Source organism: Melanostigma gelatinosum (genome assembly GCF_949748355.1).
Source record: "Melanostigma gelatinosum genome assembly, chromosome: 11".
In the NCBI taxonomy this organism is placed as follows: domain Eukaryota; kingdom Metazoa; phylum Chordata; class Actinopteri; order Perciformes; family Zoarcidae; genus Melanostigma; species Melanostigma gelatinosum.
This window is the reverse complement of record NC_136644.1, coordinates 10821160-10840406: the sequence shown is the minus strand read 5'-3', so window position 1 is coordinate 10840406 and position 19247 is coordinate 10821160. Positions and strand designations below refer to the sequence as shown.

The window sequence follows — 19247 nt, the reverse complement described above, 5'->3', positions numbered from 1 at the left end:
GTGGCTTTAGAGCAGGGGTGTCAAACTCATCTTCACTCTGGGCCACATCAGCATCACGGTCGCCCTCAAAGGGCCGGTTGTAACTGTAAGACTGTATTACTAACTTCTCCTAACATATTGTTCAATAACTCTCTCTGCATTTGATTGTTGTTTATTCAAGTGTAAAGATATTGTACATGCAGTTATATAAATGAAAAATTATATTTAAACACATTTCTGTGATTATAACATAAATCATTTTAATTGAGGGTTAAGAAACCCACATGACTCTATCAAAGATCAAACAATTAAAGAAAATAACAAAGACAAATATCAAACACAAGTTATTACAATAACTTTGTTCAATGCTGTTTTTGTCACCTCTCTGCATCACTAATGTTCCTCCCTGTCGTCGTCCTGTGCATGGCAGCTACATCCAAGAGCTCCTCACTGAGAGTCAGGTCTGATAAACACGGATAGATGATGTATCCGTGTTGTCTGTGCTTTCATCAACAGTTCATTAGAAACACAAGTACCTGCTCGTCTCTTAGCTAGCTGTGTTGTTAGATTGCTGCTAGTTCATGAACTCGGTCTGCGATGGTGTTTCTTCACAAACTGACATTTGTAAAAGTCTGTATCTGGTCGGAGCACTGCTCACATACCTTCAGCATGCACTGGGCTGTAGCTGTGTAGATATATTCTGCTGTGATTGCAGTCTGCCTTTTAATTCTTGGACAACTTGATGTTTTTCTTGGAGGCTAAATTTAGCTCCGTGTTTGGTGTCAAAATGCCGACGTGAATTATATCCTTCATCACCGACACGCCTCATAACACAGAAGACAGACACATTTTCTCCTTGAAGCACAAACATGTATTCACTTTCCCATCTTTCATTACATTTTCTTCCCTCTGCATACATTTTTCTCTTCGTGGACATTTTGAATTATTTGTCGATCTTTTTCAATTGTTGGAAAACCTCTTTTCGGGCTGTTGCCTCTCCTGTCCACCTGTTGTGATAGTTTTAATGTCGGTACACAGACAACATGCTATCTCATCATTTCAACTTTCTATCTCATCATTTCGACCATGGGGATACTTTTATTATCAAGTCTAACTTTTAATTATTTTTCCAAAAAAAAAAAAAAAAATCTTTTTTTTATTTAAATTTATTTTTTGCTGGCGGATTCGCGGGCCACATAAAATGACGTGGCGGGCCGGATTCGGCCCGCGGCCCTTTAGTTTGACACATGTGCTTTAGAGGGAGGCCTGAAGGGATGGGCTGTCAGTGTTGCAGCTACTTTTAATTGGAGAAGAGTTGACAACACTGCACTGTTTTGTTTTTGGGTGGGGGCTTTCAAAATCGAGTGAACTCTTGCTGGTTTCTCCAACCCATGCTACCCATCAGCTACAGTATTTTTACACAACTCATTTCTTAGCAGGGATTACTTTTTAATTTAAAATTTGACTTTATTGTCAAGACAATGTTGTTGGCTGAGATCAGCTTCCGGCTAACATACAAACATGTACAGCAAATATGTTATGTTGTTAATAATACAGACTTGCACCTTATAATATTTTTTCCAATGATGTGCTCAATTGAATCACAGCCACTTACCATATGGAGCACCATCAACTGACTGACCTGCTATCACTAAAAATATCCTCCTCCTCACTCACTCTCCCTCATTTGATCATATAGCCTTTTAATCCGCATCCACTAGCCAGAGCTTTTTAAGGTCTAAATTCAAAATTTCAAGAGTTCTATGATGCAGTCCCTGCCTCCAGTGCCCGTGGGTGCCCCTTACCTAACTGGATCCTGAAGCTTTACATTTTTGTGGCTTGTTTCTAATCAAACACTGCAATGAAAATGTGTAGGCTGATGTAGGACGTTCCAACAATGATGTATACCGTGTTTGTTTGGGGTATTATTACTTGGTTTACTCAAATGATTCAGTATGGGTGGTGTCGGACACGTACACGGAAAAATAAGCCACTGCAGAGTGAGCACTCTCTTCTCTGTCCCTGCAGATCTTTGACGAGGAGTATGCACTGTTGTATCTCGACCAAGGAGGAGCCTTAGTCGCAATAAGGCACACTCCGCTTCCCATCCGACACCTGTGGTGAGTCATTATGATGGAGACGCCATTTGTCAGACCATGACTAATTCCCTCAGAGGAAGCTCCGAGTCTTAAATTCGTCAAACAACGGCAAATGAGCCTGTCTTCAAAGTGGGGGATGATCATATTGTAGTTATAAACCCATCAGTCATGGAGAAATCTGCTTTTGCAAATGCTGTTCAATTGCACAGTTCTGTGTTTGAAGCCATAATGAGTCTAGTTTGCCTGATCGGTGAGCAGAGCGCCGCACTCATGTATATGAAATCCAGTTGTTAGGTGTCATTAGCTTGTGCTCACAGTCGGGGGGCTGGGTCAGCGTCGGTGCCTTGTGCAGCGTCTGTTTGCGTCCCCAGGTTGAGCTTTGATGAAGGACGCCAGTGGAACAAGTACAGCTTCACCAACACGCCTCTGTTCGTGGACGGGGTGCTGGGAGAGCCTGGGGAGGAGACTCTCATCATGACGTGAGTGCCAGAGATTTGTCAGCGTGGTAATCTAGCAATCAAAGCAACAACAAATAGCCTGTGTATGTGTGTGTGTGTGTGTGTGTGTGCTCTCATCTGCCATGCATCTATATCTAAGCCAGCTCGATTAAGGATTCCTGACTGCCTGTTTTCCTTTTCATGAATGAATAAGATTTCTCTCAAGGTCTTCGCAACATCAAAACTGTCTGTCTCCAGATTATGATCACAGGAGATCAATGCGTTGGGAGCCGGCGACGGCGTGACTGTCCATTTTGAAGAACATGAAGGAAAATGATCATAAAATGCCTGAGAAAAGCGACAAGAAACTTTGGTCTGAAGTTTTGACAGCATTAAGAAGTGGGAAGAGCAGTTAGCAGCCTTTCAGCATTCACTGTGTCCTCAGAAACCAGAATCATGAAGATTCCTTCTGTGTTCTTTCACATGTATCAGTAGAATAGCCCAGAGCTGGAGTGCGTGCATGTGGTATGCACAGCACTACTCCCACATTGCAGCAGCGATTTAGTACTTTGGGATGTGTCACGAAAGGGTTTGCGCAGCCATTACATCAATGTTTCAAGCCACCTGCCGTACATGAGAGACTGACAGTCAGCTCTGTAGTCAGCTCTACAGGAGAGTGATAGGGCGCAGCTGGAGAGACGGAGAGGGAGGGAGAGAATAGGAAAATGCTCGACGAGAACAAAATAGAGACCCGGGAAAAGCGGCAGTGTGAAGACAATGCTGGCAGGTTGGCACGGAGAACAGGTTCCTCCAGCACGGAGCATCTCAGCTGCAGACACACCATTAGTTTTCAAAAGACCATCATGCACTGTTTTCTTATCAATTTGTACTCATTTTTACAGTAAGTGCCTGTCATGGTCGAGTGCCTCGAGAGCTAATTGACGTATTGATTGTGATAAATATGTTGGGGTATGAATGGTGAGAGGGGTCAGTGCAGAAAAACACACCCACTCAATTTAGCGGTAGATGGAATATTTATCTTATTTAGTCTCGTAACCTTGGATTCTGTTTTGTTTTTGACTGTTGAATATGTGGATATTTGTTTGTGACTTTACGGGGAAAGCTGTCACTTTTGTATGTAAATGTACTGTTAACAAATCCCATGTTAAGTCCATAACCAACAATGTGTTCAGTTGCAGTACACTCATTGAACCATTATTTCCTTGTCAGATTTAAAAAAAAACAACAACCTCCCCCGATACCGGTCTGGTGGAAGGGGGTAGGTGGGCTGCATCCTACAACTTCTGAGTTAAACAGCTATAAACACTTCCACCAACGTGGTCGGCAACAAGTCATACAAATGAGTTCTTCTCTAGCATAACCCAGCCCTCGGTCCGTCTCTCCAGCTCTACCCTCTCTGTAGCACTCACCCCGATCCCAAAGAGATGTCAATCCATAAAAATTTCCATCTGTCTCCAATTTACGGTCTTCCTCAGCTGATTGAGTTTTTCCATCGAAAAAGTCTCAGTTATTTCCCAAAGCACCTGGATTAACCCAACAGGAGTAACCTGAAGTGTGGAAAGCTTATAAAAGACGTTTTTGGTGAAAATTGCATGACGGTATGCAGGAGCTAATGCGCCAGACTTGCTATTCAACTCACTTGTGTGCAAAGCAAGTCTTTTTTTTCTGGTTTCCGCTAGTGTTGCGAGTAAACGTTGCAAAGAGCGATGACTGCAGAAGATGAAACTTTGAAAAAGCCAACTGCCGACTGTGTGACGTCACACAGGCAGCACTGTTTACAGCCTTAGTTATTCTAAGGTATAGTCCACTGGGAGTAAAGAACTTGTTGTAGTGCATTTGTTGGGGTCTATTTTTAGCAGTGGATCAACAGACATGTTGTGCTCTAGTGAGTATTCATGGCTGCAGGAGTGTGTATGTGGGATCCACTTATATAAACTACAGCGTGTGTGTTCATGGTGGTGAAGGAACGTGTCATTCAGTCAAACACTGTGGTGTGCTTTCTTGTATCATTTGTTAAGAATAAGAAAAACCTAGAATTTACCCAGCCTAATCTATATATATATATATTTAGTTGGTGCATATCTGCAGCATGTTTTGTGTATAACAAGCGTGCATGGCTATTCTCCAGGATATTCGGCCATGTCAGTCATCGCTCGGAGTGGCAGCTGGTGAAAATCGACTTCAGGTCCATCTTCAACAGAAGGTGTACAGAGGCGGATTATCAGACGTGGCACCTACACAACCAGGTACAGTACATGGTAGCACAGACTTGTTTATCACTCGCCACGGTTGGTGGAGAAATGACCACCTAAAGCTCAGATGGAGGAGAATCTTCAAGTAGATTCACCTGTTTTATAAGGCCTCTGTGTCGGCGAAAAGCTGATGCCCGAGGCAACATATACATATATATATACACATATAAATAAAACTATGTTTTGTGGTTGTCCATGTACGTCCACCCGTCCGTTTGTACAACCCATCTTAATGTGAATGTGAACATATTACCAGCTGCCTTATTATTAGGGGTGTAACGGTTCACAAAATTCACAGTTCGGTTCGGTACGATACAGTGGAGCCACGGTTCGGTACGTTTCGGTACAGTAGAAAACTATAAATGCCAGAGAAATGTACTTGATTTTAAAAGATATTTATTCATTACAACTAACATCATGAAGTTATTCTTTGACTTTGAACAATGATGGAACTATACCTGAGTGACCCATCTTCTGGGGTGTCTTCTGAGCAACACATAAGCATAAAAAACAAAAACTGCTCCTTAATGTTATGTAGTATTGTTACTTACATCTTGTATTGTTACTTACATCTTGCGAAAGAGATTTTTCATCTCAATGGGACGACCTGGTTAAATAAAGTTTTTTTTTTTATTCAAACGTATTGTTCGGTTCGTCATGCGTACCGAACCGTGAGCCTCGTACTGAACGGTTCAATATGAATATGCGTACCGTTACACCCCTACTTATTATGCATATAATAAATATAAAGTCTTTATGAATGCATTTTTCTGCATGCAGACTCTACAACCACGAGGCCATTAACTACGTTTTCCCTCAATAACCATCCTAATTACTGTTTATTGATAGGAAGTAAGGACGTCAAAATGACATCCTAACTCAGAATATAGTCCCCATTCTAAAGTGCGCCCTTGCTCATAACTAATTCACGTGTAGTTTGACACTTACTAACCCACACAGGTTCTCTATTCACACTTAGTAAATCCATTATGGCACACAACTACTGCAATTAACACACACCATTCTTAAGTGATGGAGGTCTAATTAAATGCATAGGGGCTAGTTCCATTCAGAAGAACAAAGTCAGCACACGTGCAAATATCACCTTTATTATTGGACCACTGAAGAGATATATCTGTGAAAGGATTTTTTTAAGGTAATAGAACCTCAGTAGTAACCCATTTCTTAATCTTATGTCTCTACAGAGTTAGAAAGACACTACGTCTAGCTTTGTGTTTTGTCACATAAGAAAATACCTTTTCATATCTATTCAGTGACATCAAGGAACAATGACTATTCTTGTGCTACTACAATGTTAGAAGGCCCAAACTGAGCAAAGCCAGCTGTTCTTATTCCTAGGGCGTCACATACTGGCGCTTTGTCATGCTGCTTGGTTTGATGACATACAAAGACCGGAAAAAAACAACAAACACGGGACTTTAAAATGGGGGACCACTGTTCGTGTCTCGTGTGAAACGTATGACACGTTTATTTTTGTCAGTCACGTCAGTAATTAGTCGTGTGACTTGTTATGATCATTGGTCCTGTGAGTCACCTGATTTGTCACTTGGTGGTCACGAGAGTCGTTAATCAGTGAAATTAAGGTCAACTGTGATTGTTTCCTCAACTCAAGTGGTTGTGTTGCTGAAACCGTACTTTCTGTGAAAATGTATTTTTATTTAGAAAGGACACTATTCATCTAATGAGAGTATATTGACATGCTGCCCCGAACCAAAATCAACACTAGAGGGGTACCAAGGGGCAGTGACCAAATAGCAGTAGTTGAGGAGTATGCTGTACAGTGAGTGTGTTGTGCTCTGCATGGGAGTTTCTGAGGGTTCTATACTGTCCACATAGAATCCTGACGCTGTGAAAATTAAATAGTGCTCGAGATAACATAAAGGGATCGATTTCAGACACAGTCTATGTGTCTAATGTCAGCAGTCTTAGCGTATAAATGCACTTCAATTACAAATCCTTAAAGAGGATTAAAGTGTGGACTTAATGTTTATTATTCCAAAATAACGTGTCGATCCCTTCATGGAAAATGAAATCATCTAAAGTCTTCTCTGCCTCTTAAGGTTGGGTTGATACAGATGTTCGATTGAGCTGGACATCCAGGCTGCAGCCTCAGGGTAATGTGTGATCACTGGCTGCTTTATCCTGGCAGCATAGTGAGTGGACTAAACCTCCACGTTTCTCGGTTCCCAGAGCACTTGAGATTTTGCAGCCTTGTCTGCTGATGCTCTGAGTGAACCGACTCTTAGCCCCCCCGCATACATTAAACCTGCCCCAAAACCCCTCAACCTGGCTGGGCCTGAAGCTGAGCCAGTGAGCCTTTATTCATGGCCCCGTTCTGTAATTGGTTGAGACAGCCATGTGCTCTGAGCAGGCTGATGATCAAAACATATAGCATGGAAGATGAGAAGAGTCCAAGCCAATTACAGGCGGAACCTGCCTATATGTAGAGGTACTGCAGGTCCTGCAGGCTGCATGAATAAACTAAACATCACCTGAAAACAGAGGACATTGCTTGCGTTTATTAAAGACCACTGGGTAAGTTGAGGACATTTGCAGGAGCTGGTAGTCTATTCGCGGATACGGCCAGGTCTCTTAAGCATCTCACTACTGACACCTAATGCACAAAGACAGAATGTTCTGGCCATGAAAACAGAGCAGTCGTGTAGCATGGAGGACGCAGTGAAACAGTCTGGTCTCATCTTCCCATCTTGTTTGTAAACCAGCTGATTTTATATTCACTTTGTACGCATAGATTCAAGGTTGAAAATGGATTGGGTGCTGGCAGCTTTTCTTATTCGTTCATCTCAATGTCACCAAAAAAAATAAATCTCTAAAAAAGAACTCAAGCAGCACAATCTCCAGAGTGACACTCGCGACGCATCAACAGTTGTTGAGTTTAGAACACCACACAGCACAAGGCCGTAAATATTCACTGAACGGGAGTGCAAGGCAATGGTGCTTTTCACACACATGCTTGGTTGCGTGTGAATTATGAATCGTGGCAAGTTGCAAAAGCAGCTCATTTTTTGAAACTCTCTCCTTCTGGTTTGCTCCTGAAATCGGGCCCACAGGGCGAGCCGTGCCTCATGGGGGTGAAAAGAATCTACCAGAAGCTGAAGCCCACGTCCAGGTGCGTTATGGGAAAGACGTACTCTGTGTCAATGACATCGGGCCCCTGCGATTGTACAGAGGCGGACTTTGAATGGTGAGTATATACTTTAATTTGTTCCAATCCCATATTCAGTTTCATTTTCATTCCCTCTGTACTGTTGGGGAATGGAAAGTGTATCTTGGCCTCAGATTCCTCCATTTTTACCGTTCTTTTTTTAGTCCGTCTCTTGTGAGCCCCTAACTTTACAGTCGCTGTCTACAAATAAAACTTTGGAATGCTGCTACCATTAAAACTTCAAAGCAGAATGGCTTTGTGAAGATTAAACTCAGACTTTCTTGGGGTTCTCTCACCAGCAGCTCCTGTCTGTGACACCGAACATTGAGCTCCTTGATTCCTACTAAAGTTGTAAAGTAAAACCTCATGCTGCATTCCAGACCACTCGGAGGTCAGGATTTTTGTTGTAATGTTGTAATTTTCAGCTTCTGAACCTCCAAGCGTTCCAAGTGCAGGACGCCAAACGTAAACAAAAGCCATGGCTGACCGCGACACATTGATGGTTCTTTGGCACAGTAGAACTCTAAGCTGTGCAGCCTCCTCATTGTGCAAAGAAGATGAAATGAAGAGATTGTTTTCTGTGACAAGTTACCTAATAATATAGCGGCAGATTTTGACATTCATTTACATTCAAAAAAGCTTTTACTTTATGCGAGCATGTATTTATTTAATAAGTTTAGTTGATTTTTTTAATGTTCACTGCCATTGTTGTGGAACTGCAACTTTGAGTGGTGTTCAATTGTACTTTTACAGTAGTAAGTCGTGAATCTGATCTGTAAGAAATGTCTAAATCTGACAAGTGTATTGATTACAAAAAAAAAAATTCACACTTAATACAGATGATCTAATCTTACGTCTCCATACAAATCCTACTGTGAGCCCTGTGAGCAGTTTAAAGCCATTATTCCTCACGCACATTGACACCTAGAGAGAACAAAGTGTAATGAATACACAAGTTTGTTTATTCATTACCAGAAACTGGTCATTGATTTCACCTGAATACAAATGATCATTCACAGATGATTTGGTAGCTGCAGCCAGTGAATCTTTCTTTTACAAGTGCAGTTACAGAGAATACATTTTTTTAACCCGCTTTCTTTGAGTCATCAGCAGTATTAATGTTGTTGTTTTTTTTCTTGCTTTGGACCCAAATCTGCAGGTCTCTCGAGTACGGCAGCTCTTGGAATAAGCACCATAAAAACTATAAATCACCAAGCCTAATCGCTTTCATTAACAATCACAACACTTTTGCATCTGTGTGCATGTCGCATTAATTGGGGCAATTTGTCCCTATCATTTTGGGGGACACAGCGCTGCTCTGCCTGATATAATTTGTAGGACAAAACAACTTGTGAGCTGTGTTTCAAAAGCACCTTTACAGATGCACAAAATAGTCGCTGTAACTTCTGTGAAGTCGATGATAAAATGACATTCATTTTACATGTCTTTTATCCCCACAATTCTGTATCAGAATAACAATATCCAATATGTCTGAATTACAAAGCGTTTGGATCTTTTTCAGCTTGGAATATTTTTTATTATCTTTTGATTGATTTGTCTGTCAGAATTATTGATCATTTTAAAAGTACGTGCTACACTCCAAATAGTGTTTCTCATTTTAGAATTGACTTTTCCAAACAGCCTCAGGAATATTTGGCATCTGTCTTGTCTTTCAGTGCTTCCTCTGTGCTTTCTGATTGGATAACTTTCTGTTTTTGTCTGCTCTGATCATCAGTGATTATGGCTACGAGAGACGAACCAACGGCAAGTGCACGCCCGCCTTTTGGTTCCATCCATCAACGATGTCCAGGAGTTGCACCACAGGGATGACTTTCCTTAACAGCACCGGGTAAGCAGAAGACGAGTGCAGACTACAATCAGCACACATATTCTGCATAGTGACTCACAGGCTTTGGGTAAAATGCAATTGATTTGAATGGCTCTGGGTACATTCATTAGTTTCTTCAACAAAGACAAGGACAGGCTGAAGATCATATCACATCACCCGCAGTAGATCACATCACTACCAGTGGTTTAAGTATTGTTTGTTTGGCATGTTTGAAAAAGCTCTGAATGAAAGAGTATCCATCCTGTTCAGTGTAAGAATGTGCAACGTATGGTTTTCCTAGATTGAACTCTCCGACAAAACAAACTCACCTCAAAGTCAATGTTCAGGAGCTTTTGGTCATTTGAATTTTTCAGCCAACATTTACAGGAAATTAACAAAAGACAACTGTGCAGACTCCACCTGCTAATAAAACCCATGAACGCCCCAGAGCTCTTCACTTCAACATGAATCATTTGAAAATTCTTGGTTCATTTTAGTCAGGCTCGTCTCATTCAGCATTCATAGCAATACCTACGGAACAAATAATGCGTCGTAATTCATAGCTATCCCACAAAATGATTTTTTTTTTTTATCAATGAGAAAATTTAAGGATAGCTAAAGCACACACAGGGTGGGAGGGACTGGAGGTGGATGGGTCAAACAAACAGCTGTTTGTTCGCTGTATGAAGCGAGACGTCAATGCTGATTTGTTCGTCACGTAACGATCTTTTTCTAAATCTAAGTAGGTTTGTTGCCAAAACGAAACTGAGTTTCCTGTGAAGACGGACGTTTATTTTGAAAAAAGACCGTATGAATGTCATGAGCTTGAATTGACACGTGTTGCATAAGACATCATCCGAGACACAATATAGAAATCTTCGACATAACGTCAACACTGTAACCTCTGCACATTCTGTTGATAATATTTTGAACTAAAATTCAGCATTGCACCTAAAAGCTTCCTGTGTTTTTCCTCCTCCAGCTACAGGAAAGTGGTCTCTAATAACTGTACAGCTGGAGTCAGTGTGGAGTACACAGCCAGGAGGCAGCAGTGTCCTATCCAAGCACCCAAAGGTCTCCACCTGGTCACCAGCGAGGGAACGCTGACAGCCACACTGGGCACCAACGTCACCTTCCTTGTCTTTCTGGAGGAGGTAAGCTGCCAAGTAAATGTTATTATATTCACCGTTTTATGGGTAATGCATTTTTAAATGTAAAACTGAGCTGATAAATATGTGCTCTTCTTGCACCACTGACCATGGATGTATTAAGAGAGCTGGATACGGGGCCACCACTCACTCTTGCTGCTAATACGTCCCAGGGGCCACTGGTAGTATGGCAAAGAAACAATCCCCTGTGGCCCATAGAGCGGTCCCCCCATAGACCGCTATTATGAAAGAGAGGTCTTTAACACATTTGACAGGACAGCTCCAACTATCAACCGTCGACTCTATTTGAATTCTATTTTTATTTGAATTCATGAAAGGTTTTATATTTTTGAAGCGTTTCCATAATACCTGCGACTTTTTTTTAAAAGGAGTATCACAATGAGACTGTAAAAGTACAGAAATTAAATCCTAAAACATGATGCAAATAAAGAATGAGAAAAAAGAAAACAGATCATAAAATATGTCAGACTAAAATTCTTTGGAACGTCCTGTATAAATTATGAATTATGCCGAAGGCATGACCCTGCCTGCAAATGGATTTACAAGAAGGAGGTTCAACCCAATTATAAGGACGCACTCTGGCTCACAGGGAGCAGTAATTCAGCAATATCGCTAGAAACCCGCCCACATCCGTTGTACTTAAGAGACAGTAAAATATAGTAATATGAATGAAAGGTTTTTGACCGATCTGTCTAAAGTGCGATACATTATGATGAGCAGGACCACAGTGAAAGGACAAAGTGCTCCGTGTTAGTAGAGCAACACAACGAGTCACTTTGAACCTGAGTGACTCTGTGGGCAGACTCCCTGACAGTCTTTGTCCCGTGCAGGGCGACGGGGCGCGGACAAGCATCACGCTGGACTTCGGAGACGGCCACGCTCTGACCTACTCCAATGTCAGCTCCATTGAGGACGGGATCAAACACATCTACAAAGCTGTGGGAATCTACCGGGTGACTGCCACCGGGGAGAACAGCCTCGGCTCAGAGACTGTCATGCTCTACCTGCACGTAACATGTGAGATACCGAGGAGTTTTCTGTGATTTGTATTATAAATGTGCATATGTAGTTATTTAGATAGGAGAATCTCCAATTTTTTGCGCTCATGCTGTGGCTCTTTCTGCCTTCTACTTATTTTTTTATCGCATTCAGTAGAATTGCGACTGTCAGCTCGTACACAGTGTACCGCATTCTGTGCTTTATCTCTTCACAGAGCATGCTCCCCTCCCATACCCGCACAAACAAGTGAGATAGAACACATCCCATTACTTTATTCCACTCAAGTCAGCTTATGCTTCACAGCCGCTCAGCCCATGGAAGCCACTGCAGACTCGTATGTAGCGGGGCTGACCACCCCTGGTGTATTCAGGAGGTGACAGATGTAACGGAGCTGATCAATCTGTCAATGCTATGTGCCAGCTGAACAAATAGAGCCACCTTAGGCTCAGGAGTGCCACCAATGAAAAATAACACACATATGGCAGCCAACGCTCCCCAGAAGGGACAGAATTCAGCCTCCCGACCAAACTATAAACCCACCTTTTTTTTTGAAAAAATAAAATAAAAAGTTTTTTGTCCTGTTTTTTGGGATGGAGTTCACTCTGTAATGTATGTGTGTGTGTGTGTGTGTGTGAGAGTAGGCCAGCTGGAGTACATCCATCTCTCAGCTCCCTTTGTGGCGGTGAGGAATAAGGAAGTTAACCTGACTGCTGTTCTGTGGCCCAGCCAAGTGGGAACGGTCACCTACATCTGGTGGATCGGAAATAACACAGAGGTACTGTACACTCAAGACTTTCTGTCTTCACTCTGAGCTTTTCCCCTTTGCAATTAAGTAGTTTGCTGACTCTTCTGCTCTCCAAAATGTGAAGGGTCATTATTTTGTTCAGCTATTTTTGAACATCCAGGTTGCAAACACTGTGGCCTTGATAATCGGCACCAGAGAATGCTGACATATCTGAGACACAAAATGTAATTACTGATAGCCAGTGAAGTGTATCCCTCATTCCTTCCTAAACTCCTCTCACGAAGGTCAGAAGCTGCCAGGCACACACAGTTAAAATGTGGACCTGAATGGTATCTTGCCATGCAGATAGTTTTGGTTTTAATGCGCACGGATTTGAGATGTCTGCTTTTGAAACATCTGCAGCCACAACAATAAAATGTAGGATGTTTGTAGAATTTATTTTCTGCTCATCAAAACAGTGAAACATTATATTTTAAAGGTGCAATGATCTGGCTACATTCTCCAAACAGATAGTCACCAGTTCTCACCTCTGCACCTGGCTCCATACCAGCTTAAGTTACAGTTCTTTGTTATAAAAAAATACAACAACAGGGCAAGAATACGCAAAAATGATCCAAACTGCTGAAACTCTGGGAGCCAGTCAAAATATAATCTAGTTCACGATGTCCATCAGTGTGTTTACTGTGTCAGCTGTACAATGTCCAATCATCTTCATGCAAGCAGTGAGGCCATTGTAACTCGACTCTTCTCACTATTGTGATGTCTTGCTGGTGGCAATGGTGTTATTCCACTGCAGCTCCCTCCACCACCCTTACCTTTTCCTTATTCGTCCGTTATGCTTTGTGCTGTAATCAATAACATACAGTTTTGCATAATTTGAATATCAACATTGACGATTGTTTCATTGATTTTTTTGCTGTTGCAGAAAATCATACAGCCGTTAAGTTTATTATTGAGCAGAAATGTTTTACAATCTCTATTTAAGAAATGTGGCAATGACAATAGTTCTATTTATGATTTTGTTTATTTACAGTTGAGATCATGGTTTTATATTGGGCTCGGACCCAAAACTGCTTCCATGGATCCCGCTCAGTTGGTACTTTGACAGAAACTGAGGGTTCTTGTTGGGTCATGCCTGATATTTAGGACTCCATTATATCTAATGCACTACTTCTAAACACTGTGAGATGATTGAGACACTAAAAACACTCAGCCTCCATCTCTCTGGTACCACAGGTGCGCTATATGCTGGAAGCCATGTATATATACAAATGTCACACTCTTATTTGCCTTCATAATTGTAGTTGTGTTAATGTGTTTGTTCAACGCCATCAGGTGCCTTCCACAAGGACAGCCAGTTATATCAGTTGGTAATAAAGCACGACATTATTAGCATCAGCTATTTGAGGAACAAATGGAGACGTGAGTAATGGCAGGACGTCCACAGGGAACTCTCTGTGGACCCCCACACTGTGTTCAGCACAGCACCGATTATTGCCAAGCTCGCAACGTATGCTCGTGCATGTGTGAGTGCATGCTTGTCAGTGCGTGCTCACGCCTCTGTATTGTGAATAACTGCAGTGTGAGACCAGCTAAGGGTCCCTCACCCAAACCCCCCCCAGACTCTCACTCTCTTCCTCTCCCCTCCCTTCTATACCTGTCTTGTCTCTTTCTCCCCTCAGCAGCCAGTAATCACCCTAGAGGGTAGTGTGGCGTGCACGTTCTCCCGGGAAGGCATCAGTACAGTCACTGTGCAGGTGTCTGCAGGGAATACTATTCTGCAGGACAGAAAAAACATCGCTGTCCACGGTGAGCCAACTCGGAGACTCCATCACTGGGATTCTCTGTACACACAAGACGGCTCATCACATCAGACAGATGTCACTGTCATCGTTATTAAAGGATACTTCTGCTTTGTAATAACCGGGGTCTCATTGTTGTTGTGAATTGGTCCGTATTGGTCATATTGTACTTCTCAAGTGGCACCACTTTCTAATGAGTCAGCTTTTTAGAAAGGGTTGTTCTCATGATAAAAGTTTCTTATGAATGGCTTATAAATATTGTATAAAGTATAGTAAATCATTATTTAGTAAGTTTGACTTATTGTTTGCTTGATTATACTTGTTTTCCTCTGCCATGAAATATTAGCACTGATCACAAAAGCACAGTAGCACTTTTAGAGCTTGGCTCAGTGAAGCCCCGCCCATTTTAAATGGCTGTTATTTGTTGTTTTTCTTTCATGTAGAGATGCAGCGATCATATAGATCGTCTAATATGGATAACCTGTCTGGTGGTCGGATCTCTCATGCTTGTTGTAACGTTGGCTACGTTGCATCAGTGTCACTGTGGCCATTACATGAGATCTGAAATGAAAGATTGAAAATGAGACTCAAGTTGCAATAGATTTTGATGCACATGAGCTGAATCTCAAGGCTGAACTCTGCATTTATTGACAAATGAAAAGTAACAGCGTCTCACACACGTTTTACTGCTCTGCCTGCAGAATATTTCCGCTCTCATCTGCTTGCCTTTTCATCAAACCTGGACGACCACAACCCTGATGTTGCAGAATGGAGGCTGGATGTGAGCCGAGTCATCAAGAACTCTCTGATCCAGGTAAAGCTCTCTCATGTCTTTTCATATAGAAACCTTTTGCTTTACTCTGGTAAACGCTGTCGGCGCTTTACTGGACCTCTGACGTTCTATTAGTGCAGTGTGACCTCTCGGAGGCTTTGAGACATCTTTCTGACTTTTATGATGATAAATGTCAAGGCAAGAAGGAGGAGAGGTGGAAAATACAGTTCAAGAGCACGCTGATTGCAGTGGCTCACACACACTCTGTGTGAGTTCAGGGCCGTGTGGTAACAAGGTTGTGGATGTTGTGTACAGGAGAATAAATGTCAGTATGTGCCTAATGTGTTCTCCGCTGACCTGAACGGACGCTCAGAGCGACCTGTCAAATGTTAGATGCGATTCAAACCCACGCATGCTATGTCAGGTACAGATTTTGCCTCATTAACTTTGTTTTTTTTACCACATCCTCGAAACGTCAACGCTCTTCTGATTCCTAGCAGAAAGCAATCTGGGCCCTTGCATCATATTTTCACACTTTTTGATGCCGCAAAATCAAAATCGATGCCAAAAATAAACCCGGCTGTTCTTTCTTCAGTGAACATGTCTGTTTTGTTATTTGTTACTCACATCATTTTTTCCATGACATCCCCAGCCTGGAAGGCAGAACACACACACACACAGAAAGCTTCCAGTTGATAATATAATGTGATGCCTTACCACAGTCACTGCAGCACAACCATGAGAGCTGGGACAACAACCAGAGGCTCTGGCAAGAATCGGAGAAAATAATGAGTAAATGACATGCTGTCTGTTTGTCATACATCAGACTGAGTATAGCATCAACATGTATGCATCAAGCTACAAAGTGCAGCTGCATAATGCTGCTAGTAACGTGTCTGAATATGGTTGGTGTGGTTTAAATGTGCTGACGTTCTAGTTAACGTACAAATTACGTTTCGAGGGAAAACTGATTTTCTCCTGAAACACAGTTGAAGTTTAAACATGAGGTTAAACTACAAGTAAAACATCACAGTCTGGCAAAATATTAGCACTTTGTTGTGTCATTTAAGTTACAGTCATGAATTAAATGAAGTCTATGTTGACGTTTCACACGGGACACAAACAGTCTCCTGGGTTAAAGTCCATTCGACCCATCAACCAAGCTGACCTCCTCCCCTCCCTGTGTGGACTATGATTAGAAACAAAACTAGTCGGGCAGAAAATACGTTTAATGACGACGCCGTTATGCTGTATAGGAATATATTTCCTGGAGACCAGGCTGCTGGTGCCTGGATGGATTATGAGATGGTGAGCACATGGGCACACATGGAAGCCCTCAGCCCATGTGCTCAGTATGGGGAGATTTATGTCAATTAATCAAACAGATTGAAAAAAATATATATTTTTCTTTCTTTTCATAATAACTGAACTTTTCGAAAAATAAAAAAAATGTTTGTAATAACAGCACAGTATGTAACAGTAAACAGATGATGCACTAACACTCTATAATCATCTTTAGTTTCCTTCATAGACAATTCGGTAACACTTTATAATAACTACACACTATGAAGCATTAGTTGATTTCGAGTAAACACTTAATTCTTTATAAAACATTGTTCCCACATTAACACTCATTAGTATACAATTTACAACAGTTATAAATGTTTTATTCTTGATTAATAAGCTGGTCTGTTATATGTTTCATGATTGTGTTTTCATACTTTATAAATGATGGATTCCCCATTTGTAAATGAAGTATTTTTACAAACCAATTATTAAGGATCTGATTGATAACATCATTTATAAAGTGTTAGTCAATGATTAATAACTTATTTAGATGTACATCATTCATGCATTATAATGATTTAGATATGCACTAATGGTTAGGGACTGTGTTAATATATGCTTTATAAACGGGTATTAATACTGCAATTTATCATTAATTCAGGTAGTTACTAGTCGTTAGTAAAGTGTTTTGTGTGACCTCATCTAAAGTGAGGACTATCTATGCCTTACAAAGCATTTATAAATGACATTGAAAGCAGTGCCTCAAAACCCACAAAAGTCATGTTTAAAAAGTGTTATCTTCTCAACAGAAAAGGCAAATAGACAAAACACAAAGTGATCAAGAACATATCAATATTTATTACAAGATGCAAACAATGTCTGTTCTTCTGACAAAGACTTCAAATGTTTTTCTAATACATGTCGCTCATTTAATAATACAACAAAACTAAGTCTGTTTAATCTAAAATAGGCTACTTGAAATTATTCCAAGGGACACACAAGAGGGGCTCCCTGGTAAATTGTATTTTGAGAACCTTTAAACAAAAGAAATGATACAAAACCTTGTCTAAATAAATTACAGTCTGAAATTGGCAAAACTGTAATTAAAATGAAGAGCTATCTCATGTAAGACCTCCAGTAGAGACAAGCATGAATCTAAGAAAACATTCCATGGCAGACGGCAGTTTTTCATTCTCAGTGCTGGATGAATGGATGAACTCTCTTCTTTTTTTCTTTCCGTCTTGTTCCCCTCCAGGCCACAAGCGTAGCAGAGGACCAGCTTCTGGTCACCATCCTCCCAGGTTTACCCACAGCAGCAGAGTTCTTTCTTCTTCCTGACAAACAGTTAACTGAGGGGAAAGCAGAGAAGAGCTCTGCTCATTTAGATCAGGTGAGACAACAACTCTCTGCTGCTGTGTGCAACAGTCTTTTCCTTTTTCCAGACCAGGACACTATTTGTGTAGGTGGAAGGATTTCACCTTGTTATCCTCATTGTAATTCTACCACAACACTATGCACAAATGCACTTGTCTTTGTGAATCATGGGTTGATCCTGTTTTCCAGCAGCAGCTTTGCCAGTAATTGCTCCCTGAAATATAATCCCAAATTTAAGTTCCTCCTTCCTCCAGCAGGTGTCAGTATCGATCAATTGGAGCATGTCCAGGTCTTCGAGGCTAATTCGAGAATACGCCTGAGGAATCTCTGCAATAGACTCATCAATAAGCCTGACAAGTATTAACAAGTTATCAGGGGGAACGGCTTTTAAACTCCCTCAAGTCACATCCTGTGGGGTGTTGGGGTGGGAGGGGGAGGCGGGCCGAAGTCCCGGGCCTAAAGAGCCAGACAAAGAAATGTTCATTGTTGATTGGTTCACTAAATCACCGGCGTATCAAGATGGACCGAATTAGCTCTGAGCCTCGCTAATAGATAATGACGGATAACAACGTTGGATCTGCTTTCCGTGGGAAGAATTCCACGTGCATGTGTAGAGAAGGAAACTGGGAAGGAAATCAATCAGATTTTCCTCTTCCCTCCCCGCTCACACCTGGTTGATCGCCTGGAAAGATCCTCTCTCCTACAAGCCAGCAATAAAGCCTCATTCAAGGTTGGCATGTTAAAGTGTAGAGCGTGCCCTGCTTATTAGAATGTATAATAGATTTACTGACCCTGGTATAGTGTGAAAAACTAATTAGTCATAGCATCGTCTAAATTTAAACTGCTAAGAAATATAGAGGGGAGGATGAAGCACTTCAGAAATTAGTCATATCGCTATTAATTTGGCAAATGAAGCAGATGGGATAAATGAAGCCTCTGCAGAGGAAAAACTGGGATCTGAAGAGAGAAAATGTAGTATTGTGTTTAGCTTTGTGTCTCATATATGCAGCTCCATATATTTTTTTTGAGTGCAGATGAAAACAGAGAAAGGACAGTTTCATGGTATGAGAGTATCACTGAAAAAGAGGCCCATTTCATTTGTAGATTGTATCAGGAGTACTGCCTCTGGATTTATAAAAGAAAGGATCTGTGTGCAGGGAAAAAGATTATGACTCTGGGTCAGGGTAATCTGCCCGATTTATATTAAAGTTAGATGTTCTCAGTCCAAAGGGTTACTTGCCAGTCTGGAAAGCAGAGATCAAGTGAGGCTTCGTCCTATGCATTATACAGCAGAGT

The 19247-nt window shown here is 41.5% G+C and overlaps 1 protein-coding gene across 1 annotated transcript in view; it reads left to right on the top strand.

Annotated features, from left to right (window-relative positions):
* The window catches only part of sorcs1 (sortilin-related VPS10 domain containing receptor 1), a gene marked incomplete at both ends in the record, with an annotated part of 180885 nt that overhangs the window by 156313 nt on the left and 5325 nt on the right, over window positions 1-19247 (top strand). The window contains 11 exons of the mRNA XM_079277758.1: window positions 2008-2099; window positions 2450-2557; window positions 4665-4782; window positions 7881-8014; window positions 9711-9824; window positions 10786-10957; window positions 11803-11989; window positions 12613-12746; window positions 14402-14525; window positions 15220-15332; window positions 17833-17967. Coding sequence (XP_079133884.1) covers window positions 2008-2099; window positions 2450-2557; window positions 4665-4782; window positions 7881-8014; window positions 9711-9824; window positions 10786-10957; window positions 11803-11989; window positions 12613-12746; window positions 14402-14525; window positions 15220-15332; window positions 17833-17967 — 1431 coding nt within the window. The remainder of the gene's footprint in view (window positions 1-2007; window positions 2100-2449; window positions 2558-4664; window positions 4783-7880; window positions 8015-9710; window positions 9825-10785; window positions 10958-11802; window positions 11990-12612; window positions 12747-14401; window positions 14526-15219; window positions 15333-17832; window positions 17968-19247) is intronic.